The following is a 10,194-nucleotide window of genomic DNA, read 5'->3' on the forward strand; positions in this document are numbered from 1 at the left end:
CTTGGCCACAGAAACTCTATATATAGCACCATTTAAAAAACTGAAAGAACGCAAAAGTGCCCCATCGCAGTCGGTCAGATTGATTTTTTTGTGTCCCCATTCCCTCCTTTTGGTCCTGGCTCAGGAGTTTTCACTTGGTTCTACTCGCAGCCTTTCTAACTTTCGGATGTCTTGTTCACTTATGGCGTCGGCCTAGGGTTTCCAAGGCCCAGGGGTGAGGGAGAGGAAGTTGGCGGGTAGAATTGGAGAGCTGGTTGGGGAGTCACCCCAGGTATGTACCCATCCCTCACGCACCCCCACTCCCTGCAGAAGTACCTGCTCCCCCTCATCATGGGCGGCCGGGAGGACCGGAAGCAGCTGGAGCGGATGGAGGCAAGTCTGTCGGAGCTGAGTGGCAGCGTGGCCCAGACAGGTAAAGATTAATGACTCCATCAAGTCACCCCTCAAAGCCTTCTCCGAGCAGCCCCTTCTCTGCCCCCTCCCCTCTCCCCTCCGTCTCCACTTTATGTGGTGACTTCATTTATCTGCTCTGAGAATCTGTTCACATTTGCAAATGAAGCCGCCGTCATTTCGGTTTAATTTGAAATTGCTTGTTTACTGTCGGCGCGGCCTCAATTAATTATGTTTTTACGGAAAGGCTCCCAACCTCAGAATATTAATAAGGGGAATAAAATGACAGCCTTTCTAAGGGCTGTAAAGTTCATTTTTAATTTCTGCTTCCATGAGGTTTTCAGGGGGGTTTTCAGCAATTTTCCCCCTTCTCTCTAAGAATCCCACACAGGGTCAAGAGAGGCTGTAATTACTGTGGCTCCGGGGACCCCGGCCACCTCCTCTGTCATCGACTCCACGGGGCCCACGTTCATTACCCAGTGCCCCACTGGTGGCCCAGATTAGCTGGGACCTGTCGCTCCAGGAGTGGTTTTTCCTCCCATATAAGCTTGTTTACTAGATGGAGGCTCAGAATCTAAAAACTTGGGCACAGAGAGAGCTGCCTGTCCCAGACCAGAGTCTGCCCCTAAGGGGTGTGTCTGTGTAGCCCCCGGAAACCTTCCTGGGCCTAGACCCTGCTGGCAAGTCTCCCCGAGGCTGACAGTGGACAGGGAGCTCCAGCAGCCTTGAGGTTGGGTGGGGAGGGCAGGAAGGAGCCATATGGAAACGAGATTGGCAGTTTTTCACCACTTCTGGATGCTGTGGACCTGAGCTGTGTGCCTCCCAGGATTGGAGACTCTGCTTTGAGTTTTACAAGGACACAGTGAGGCCCAGGAGATGAGGCAGGCAGGCAGTCCTGAGGTTGGAAGAGCCAAGCAAATCATAAGCAGATATAATTAGAGGGGAGAGGTTTTGGACGGATATACTGTTGACCATGGACAACTGCACAATAGAAAGATAAAGTAGAAATACTAGAGGTTAGATACAGTGCAGGTAGATTACCCAGAGTGCAGATGAATTATATGGATTGCTGGAGGGCGGGGGGATGTCTGCAGATAAATTAGAGGCAGCGGCTCATAGGTGTGTGGACAGAAGGGGGAATCTTCATGTATCATTAACAGAGATGCGCCTGCTCTCTCCTCCCAGTGACTCAGTTACAGATGACCCTCGCCTCAGTCCAGGAGCTGCTGATTCAGCAGCAGCAGAAAGTCCAGGAGCTGGCCCATGAGCTGGCTACAGCCAAGGTACTTGTCCCTGACCCTCCGGCCCCTCCAGGCTCTTCTTGCTCATCCTTGTGCCAGTTCATTGCGCATCTGATGCTCTTTTCTGATTCTGGTTACACTGCTCTTGTGGAGAAAGGAGGCGGTCACCAGGCAGGCGATGCAGCATTCAGTGACGAGGGCTGTCCTTTCTGTCTCTGAGGCCCACCCCCCTGACCGTGGCAGCACACACTACAGTTCTGGTGGTAGCTGGTGTAGACACAGGATGGTCTCCACCTACAAGTTAGGTCACAGGCCCCAGCGTTGCCAAGAACAGTTCAGGGAACAGGGTGGGAGAGGGTGCCCAGGCCCTGGGCTAAAATGTGGCTGTTGCCAAGTTCTCTAAACCCTGGTCTTGGGGTCCAGTAACTCCTGAAAGATGCAGACCCACCTAGGATGACCGAGGCGGGTTCATTGCCTCAACTTCCCATATCTGGAACCCCCATGGCAATATCAGATCCTGGGATCACACTGCCCAGGTTAAAGCTCTGTGCCACGTGCTGGCTGTGTGACCACAGACAAGTCACTTGCCATCTCTGATTCTCAGTTCCCTTGTCTGTAGAATGGATCTGTAACCCTACCTCCCTCATCGTGTACACCTGCTGGGAACAGTGCCTGGCTCCTGTCAGCTCCCAGGATCGCAGCTTTTGGTCTGGGCTCTGTGTGTGTGTGTCACGGTCTTCCTGACTCAGCCTGGTCCAGGAGACAGTGGTCCATGGCGTCAGCTGCCCTCCCTTCCTCCATCCCCACCTCCCATGTAGCTTTCTGGCTGCTTCCATGCAATTCTCACCCCAAGGAGAGAGAAGTGGCTTCCTCCAGGAGAGCCCCACCTGAGCACACCGCTCGAGGTCCCTGTGCTCTTGCGAAGAGGGTGCCTGGGAATCCCCTCGTGGGGTGCCTCACCCACGGAGGTGCTGCCTCTGCACATGGGCATGGTTACCAGTGGCCACTGCCAGCCACCACGCACCCTCCCCATGGGCAGCAGTCCATAAAGCAGCCCGGGAGGGGCTGCCAGCCCGTGCCCTGCTCCCCTCCATTATCTTTGGGAGCGGCGGCCTGCCAGTGGCCAGAAGCCATTCCGGAAATTGGAAAACTGTTTTCAGATGCTAAGCATTAAGATTAAGACCACATGTTGCTTTTTAGAGGGGAGGGGGCCCCAGGATGGCGTTGGTGGTTGAGAGCTGCCCCTGGGAGTTTCTTGGGCTTGTTTCCTTGATGTCCCCCCCACCCCAGCCCCTCTCATTCTCTCCACTGAAGCCAGGCTCACTGGTCTAAACCCATATGTGTGTGACTTCGGTTACCCCATAAACCAGAGACTCAGACCTGTGTTTTCTCAGCTGTAATGTAAGTTTTTATATCTGGCTTCCAAACTCCTACTGCAGCACTGTAAAAAATTAAAAAGAAGAGCGTTAAGTAATTAAAAAACCTATATAAAACTGAAGACTGGGAGTTTTCTACAACTGTTTTTTTTTTAAAGAGACTGGCTAAAAAGCCCCAGATGTCAGATTTTATTTCTAAATCCTGGCATCTGGCACCAGATGCGTTTGGAAATTTGAGTTCTTTGTCGGCCGGTGAGTGGAAATTGCTCCCTTGTTAATGGGCTGTGATAGCTTTCAGGGCCTCTGAGAAGCCAGCACAGTGGCTTCTGGATCTGTGCTGTCTGGTGGTCTGGAGCACGGCCCCAAGGGGATGTGTGTGAGGGCGGCAGGCGTCTGTGTGTGCTCGCTCCAGGCTGCCCCCTTGCAGGGGCTTCTTCCTGCCAGTGTGCCCAGCCAGACAGCTTGCTGGGGCTTCCCTGTTGGCTCAGCTGGTAAAGAATCCACCTGCAATGCAGGAGCCCCGGGTTCGATCCCTGGATTGGGAAGATTCCCTGGAAAAGGAAATGGCAACCCACTCCAGTATTCTTGCCTGGAGAATCCCATGGACAGAGGAGCCTGGCAGGCTATAGTCCGTGGGGTCTCAAGAGTTGAACATGACTTGGCAACTAAACCACCATTAGGCTGCTTGCCTGGGTGGTGCCCACAGCAGCCCCCACTCTACCTCAGAGCCCCCGCAGGCTGACAGGAATGTGTGGAACCCCTCTGTTCTGCCAGCCTGGGGTTCCCTACTTTCTCCTGAACTTATGGCCCGGGGGTTTTGTGTCAGGTGGGAACAGTGGTGTCAAGGGGCAGGAGTCTTGCACCTGGAAGTGGCCTCTGACCTGGAGGCCCGAGTCCCACATACCTGGAATTGGCCTGTAAGTACCTCACAGGCAGCTGGCCACAGGCAGCTCCCATTTGGGGGATCACTGTTTTGGCTTCCCTCTCCTCCATTTATCCCAACAAAATTTGCTGAAGAAAGGTGTGGTGGTTCTCTGAAGTTTACATGGAAAGTGGTGTCAGAATTCAAAGGAGAAGTTGTGCAGAGGAGGCTGGCATCTGTCCAGGGTCATTGTGGCTATTTCCCCTGTGGGCCCTCCTCCAGATCACTGTCTTTCTCTCTGCAGAGTCTCGGGGTCATCCCAAAGAACGCATGTCAGTGAGCCGCCTGACTCGGGGTTCCTGGCTTTGCAGGCAGTGGGGCCTGATGTCACAGCGCGTGGGGCGGGGCAGGCAGGTGAAGCCTGCCTTCAGGGTTGATTAAGAGTGGGGGGCCGGGGGATGGGCCAGGCAGGTGCTCAGGTGTCCCCTTGACGCTCCACAGCAGCTCCAGGTTCCAGGCCTGTGGTTGGAAGTGGCTGCCTGTCTCAACCCCACGGCTCCCGTGGGTGTGGAGGGCGTGGGCGGGGTGGGAGGTGTGATCTCTGTAGGGAGGACTTAGGTGGAAGGAGTAGTTGGTGTAGAGATGGAATTTATCTTCTTAGTTTGGTTTTAATGGAACGTTTTAGACACTCATGGAGTAGCGGGCCACTCAGTGAACCCACATGCTCTGGCCACACGGTGCAGCCGCTGCCTCGGGCCTGTCCTGCCCGAGGTTATTCTGAAGCACATTCCAGACAGCATATCATTTCACACTGCAGACACTTCAGTTTGTATCTGTAAAAGATGAGGGCTCTCTTGTTGTTTTATTTTTTCATAACCAGGATACCAGTTACACCTGAATACATGTCATGTTTCCCTAAGATCGTCAGCTATCCAAATAGAGTTGCAAGGATGTTTGTTTTAAGGGAGTTGTCATTTCAGCAGAGATCCAGGCAAGCAGACCCCAGAATGGGACGCAGCAAACCTTCCCGAGGGGGTTGGGTCCTCCTGCCATCTCAGCGTCTGAGTTTGGAGGGGTGGGAGGGAGGTGCCACACTGATCCTCAATCCCCTTTGCTGTGACTTTCAGGCCACCACGTCCACCAACTGGATCCTGGAGTCCCAGAACATCAATGAACTCAAGTCGGAAATTAACTCCTTGAAGGGGCTTCTTTTGAATCGGTAGGAGCTGCAAAGGCGTGGGCTTCTGTTCTGCTCTCCACCTGGGACTGGGGGAGGGAGCTCTTGGGGCCCATCCAGCTATTGCTGTCGTGGGTGGTAGTGGGGCATCTCCTGGGGCAGGGGTGCCCCGTGTTTCCCACCCTGGATTGAACTGCATCATGGAGTTTGGGAATCTCTGGCGATTCTACCTACCCTCCCTGGCAAGTCCCTCCCTCCCCACTTTAGGAGTGACCGCCTGAAAGGCCCACAAGAGTTTTGAGATACAAACAGTTCTCAGCCCTGTCCATACCTGGTTAGGGACAGCTGGAGCCAGAGCAGGACCTTGAGCAAAGGAGAGAATGCCCACCTTCCGAGCAGGGCCACTCTCTCTGTCCTGAGGCCTGGCTGGAGCTCTCAGTGACAGCTGGGTCCCAGAGAAGGATCCCCCGAGGGCCAGGCCAGGGTTCTCTGTTCCCGCTCAGTTTGAAGGGCAGAAGTGATTGATTTCAAGGCAGAGGGCTGCGCAGTGCCCATCCCCCACCCCCAGCTCCTGTGGTCTCGCTGTGTCCCTCTGCAGGGACAGTACCAGTGCAGCCCCAAGAGGAGGGTGACCAACTTGTCCAGGCTTGCCCAGGCCCGCCTGGTTTTAAAGTTGAAAGTCCTGTGTCTTGGGCCCCCGGGACAGTTGGCCGCCCCACCTGCAGAGTGTCCCAGGGCTTAGTGGGTGGCTGAACAAGGCTGCACTTCACTCCAGGTCCAGGATAGGGGGCCTGTAGGGTCTTGTGATCACAACCAGAGGACCCAGTTCTCCAAGTCACCCACATTCAGGCTCTCTGTGGGGACAAAATTATGGCCTTAGGAGAGGTGTGGCTGAGCTTGGGGTGCTAGTGGGCTGCCCCTCGGGGATGTGGTGAACACTGAGGCCCTGGTGGTGGGCTTCATGTGGCAGGGTCTGAGGGGAAGGACTGTCTGGGACCAGAGCTGGTATGCAGCCCAGGAGGCAGCAGGCCTTTGTCCTCTGGGCTCAGGCCGGGGTGGTCTGGTCCCAGCTGTCCTTGAGCTTGATTTCGCCATTGCCAAGCGGACCTGACTTCCCAGGTCTGGGCTAGGTTGGCTGCCAGCCCATGGCTCAGGGCAGGGATACGGGAGTGGAAGGGGAGAGCTGGCTCTTCTGTCAAGTGTTGAGCTTGGAAGTTTTCTAGAAAAGTCCAGGTCTGATGTCTCTGACCCCGTGGCCCAGGCCAGGCTCTGCTCCACCTATCTTTGCTCAGACCAAATGAGAGTGGAGGTCACTGGACACTGCTGCGAGGACCGGAGGGAATGGGCTCTGGGGTGTGGCAAGCTCCCCAGGGCTGACTGTCCTGCAGCTGCCAGGGAGGGTGGGCCTGGCCCCGGGCAGAGGGACCGCAGATGGCACCCTGAGTGGGAATGGTACTCTCCAGGCAGCCCTGGTGCCTCTGGGTTCTGTCTCAGCTTCTCTAACCTCCAAGGGACCAAGAGGCCTGTTTCCAGAGGAAGGGAAGGGAGGGCACCAGGCCTGTGTGGCGGAGCCCCGTCCTATCCCCTGTGGGCTGGCCCTGGCCCTGCTCACCATCCGCTAGCGTTGGGGTTCTGGAGGGGCGGCTCTGCTGAGGGCAAACCCGGCCGTCTTCTCCCTCCTCTACCAGGAGGCAGTTCCCACCCTCCCCGTCGGCCCCGAAGATCCCCTCCTGGCAGATCCCGGTCAAGTCGCCCTCGCCCTCCAGCCCCGCGGCGGTGAACCACCATAGCAGCAGCGACATCTCGCCCGTCAGCAACGAGTCCACATCGTCCTCGCCCGTGAAGGAAGGCCACAGCCCCGAGGGCTCCACAGCCACGTACCACCTGCTGGGCCCCCAGGAGGAGGGCGAGGGGGTGGTAGACGTCAAGGGCCAGGTGAGGATGGAGGTGCAGGGCGAGGAGGAGAAGAGGGAGGACGAGGAATATGAGGAGGACGAGGATGTGAGCCGCGTGGACGAGGAGGACTGCCTGGGGGTGCAGAGGGAGGACCGCCGGGGTGGGGACGGGCAGATCAACGAGCAGGTGGAGAAGCTGCGGCGGCCGGAGGGTGCCAGCAACGAGAGCGAGCGGGACTAGGTGGCCTGGGGGGCGGGGCCCGGAGTGGGGCGGGGCCCAGCGGGTGGGGTGGGGCCTTGAGGCGGGCAGGGCCCGGGCGACTGAGGGCGGAGCCTGGCCACCCACCCCGCCCCGGACAGACAGGCCTCTGACCTTGATCTCATTCAGGTCGAGGGCTCCGAACTCTCTGGGCTCAAGCCCCTCAGCCCCCTCCCAGACAGAGGTCCGGTCCAGGGGCGTCAGCTGAGTGTCTTAGCCAACCTAACACCGTGCATGACAAGAGGTAGTTTTATTACCTGACTCCTGACCCTCACAGAGGGGGAGCCTGGGGACCCGGCGTCTGCCGGCCCCTCCCTCTGCCCCGGCCCCCTTACTGCTTCTCACCAGTGGCCACGGGGGCCACACTGTCGTGATTCCAAAAGCGATGGCCCTGCTCTCCCCTCCGAGCGAGGGTCCCCCGGTCCCCCATCCAGGCCCTGCCCGGACAATGCTGCCCATGTGTACTTGTCGCAGCCCCAGCCCGGTCGCCCGCCACACGTGACAGCGCACTGCTCCTGACCGCTGGCTTGCCGCATGGTGGCTCCGCTACCGCTCTGGGGAGGTGTCCTACCCCACCAGGAGCCAGGCCCGGGGCCCTCCTGTCTGTCCCCCGCCCCGCCCCCAAACGTGTTCTTTTGTGTGATCAGGTATTGGTATCAGAATATAAGATCCGACTGTATATAATTGTAATAAATACGAGCTGCCACTATTTAATTCCTGCCTGTGGCTCCCTGTCTGCTCACGGCACCCCAGCCCTGGGGGTGGATCTCGGTCAAGGCCGCACCAGGTGGGTCCCAGGGAGGGGACGTGGGGTCAGGCCCAGGTAGCCCTGTGGTGGGCCTGCCTCCCTCATCGAGTCTCCCCCACCAGGCAGGTGTCACCACTGCTCACCCACAGTTGGAGGGTGTCGTCCTGGGTCCGGAGTGGCTGCTGCAGGGCGACATTCCGCCCCAGGAGGAGAAGGGACCTCACGTTACTGTATATAGACCTGGTGTGGAGTGTGATGAGCTCGCCTTCCTTAAATGGATGCGTGTGCTCCCAGGAGAGAGTGTCTCGTTCCCTCTTCCTCCCCCGTCTCCACTCCCTCTCACCCTCCCTGTCTCCCTTTAACCTTCACACAGCTTTTAGCTAAACCCAGGAAAACAGCACTAGATGCTCCTTCCGGGGAGTGCCCGGGGCTGTGGCCGTTGGTGCAGGGGTCAGAAGGCCTGGTCCCACCCTGGGCCTCGTGTAGACACAGGCTTTGGAGACAGAGTGCAGGGACCATGGAGGTGGAGCTGCAGCGGGTATGTACCCTCTGGGGAGTGGAGGGGGCCGAGGCCTCCTGACCCACTGCCGACCTCCCACCCACCCAGCTCTGGGGAGGGAGGAAGCCACAGGCTGAGGGTGAGACACTTGGCAGGCGGGTGTTTTGTCTCAGAAAACATTTCCACTCTCACCCAGGCCCCTTTTTCGGCTCCTGCAGCGAGCTCCTTCCTAACTCTCCAGGGGGGGCCCTCACCCTGCCCCTCTTGAGTATCCAGCCCACTCCCTGGTTTCCCAGGTTTGGTTTTTGATGCTTATCACCTCACATGGTGTTCCAGCTTATGTTCCCCAGGGACCCTCTTCTGAGTTACCTCTGTCTCTTGCCACCCCCACAGAAGCCAGGGTTCTCCATCCCCAGGGCTCCCTGCCTCATCTGGATACAGGACCCAGTTTTTGGGAGTCATGCAGGCAGACCTGAGATGGCAAGCACAGAAGGAGCTGCCCGCTGGGTCGGAAGCACCCCTCGGCCTCGGGGGCTAGAGACAGGGTTCCCCCATGACCTCCTCGGAGAATGGAAGCCTGGGTCCTGCGTGAGCCATCTCGAGGGCTCCCCCTCTGCTTGGTGACATTTCTAATGGCCTATCACTTCGCAGAGGTCTCTCCTGCAGTGGGACCAGGCAGGGGGTCAGAGGGCAGACAGCCTGGGACAGAGACACAGCCAGAGCTGCTGGCGTGGGGGCCGCAGGGCATCACGGAGCACATCTTCCCCAACCTGGGGGGTCAGGGGTCTCTCGGGTCCCCAAACTCACTGTGGGAGAGAGGGACGGAAACCTGGGCCTGGGGGACCTTTGCCCTGTGGGTCTCGAGCGACGATTTCAGCTTTTGAGGACAGAGAATCTGGCGTGATTTCAGGGAGAAAAAAAACCCCTCCCCAAAACGGCGTGAGTGCTGCCTAATAAAGGCAGCTGCTGGACGGAGGGAAAACAGCCCTTTGAAAAAAAAAGCCTTTCATTAGAAAAATAATGCATTTCATCCAAATAAGGTAAAAATATTTGGAATGGGGCAGAAGTGAGCAGCAGGCAGCGCCTGTCAGGCCCTTTCTGGAAGGGAGAAGATTATTAAACTCAATTACAAAGTATTTTTGTAAAGCGTCTTTTAAGAGAGAACTCACCCTGGTGCTCAGAGGCTGCAGGACGGCCCTCTGGCCCCCGAGGTCTCGACAGCTGCCCCAGGTGTTTGTGGGCTCTGCCTTGGGCAGGGTCCTTCCTTGGGCAGCCCCTGCTCCCCTGCTCCTTGCGATGCCCCCAGAACAGGCGAGGCAGCCGCTTCTGCCCTGTCTGCCCTGGCCAGTCGGCTTCCTCCTGCGAGGGCTGAGCCGTCGGTGTCCTGGGACACCCTGGTGGGGAAGGGAAGCGTTCTGAGCGAGGGGAGAGGGATGCCGAGCTTGTAAAATGTTCTCTTTTTCGTACTGTGGAGGTTCATGTCAGCTGTTCAAACAGTCCAGCCCGTATTGAAGGACTGGAAGGGACAAAATCCCTCTTGGTCTCTCCACTCGGTTTCACAGGTGTGTGGTTGTAGTCCATCTCTCTTTGTCTGTCTTTTTTAATAAAAACGGGAAGTTGCTCTTCAGTGTTGTGTGGCTTGCTTGTCTCCCTGAAAGTAAAGCGTGTGTGCCCACGGGGCACACATCAGTTGGGAGGGGAGGGCTTCTCTGGAAGGCGTCTCCCTGAGGACCCAGCCAGGACTTAG

At 57.5% G+C, this 10,194-nt stretch overlaps 1 protein-coding gene and 1 long non-coding RNA gene across 11 annotated transcripts in view; one reads left to right on the plus strand and one right to left on the minus strand.

Moving 5' to 3' along the window:
* PEX14 (peroxisomal biogenesis factor 14) overlaps positions 1-7,914 on the plus strand; it is a 144,568-nt gene extending 136,654 nt beyond the window's left edge. For all 9 annotated transcript variants that reach the window (XR_015143382.1, XM_086344456.1, XM_086344450.1 and 6 more), the window contains 4 exons: positions 310-412; positions 1,576-1,673; positions 4,997-5,088; positions 6,735-7,914. Coding sequence is in view for 8 of the 9 variants with exons in the window: in XM_086344456.1 (XP_086200582.1) it covers positions 310-412; positions 1,576-1,673; positions 4,997-5,088; positions 6,735-7,182 (741 nt within the window). In the remaining variant the exon portion in view is untranslated. The remainder of the gene's footprint in view (positions 1-309; positions 413-1,575; positions 1,674-4,996; positions 5,089-6,734) is intronic.
* LOC147356634 (uncharacterized) lies at positions 3,015-8,263 on the minus strand. Of its 2 annotated transcripts, XR_015143387.1 has the most exons (3): positions 8,092-8,263; positions 3,912-4,702; positions 3,015-3,072 (listed from the first exon to the last, which is right to left on the minus strand). It is a non-coding gene; the product is annotated as an uncharacterized LOC147356634 (long non-coding RNA). The 2 variants fall into 2 exon arrangements; XR_015143386.1 differs by lacking the exon at positions 3,015-3,072 and having other exon boundaries at positions 4,691-5,900; positions 8,092-8,218.
* Positions 8,264-10,194: the final 1,931 nt, after the last annotated feature.

The sequence above is a fragment of the Bos grunniens genome, chromosome 16 (genome assembly GCF_055505025.1).
Source record: "Bos grunniens cultivar Pamir isolate PY7600 chromosome 16, Bosgru_T2T1.0, whole genome shotgun sequence".
Classification (NCBI taxonomy): Eukaryota; Metazoa; Chordata; class Mammalia; order Artiodactyla; family Bovidae; genus Bos; species Bos grunniens.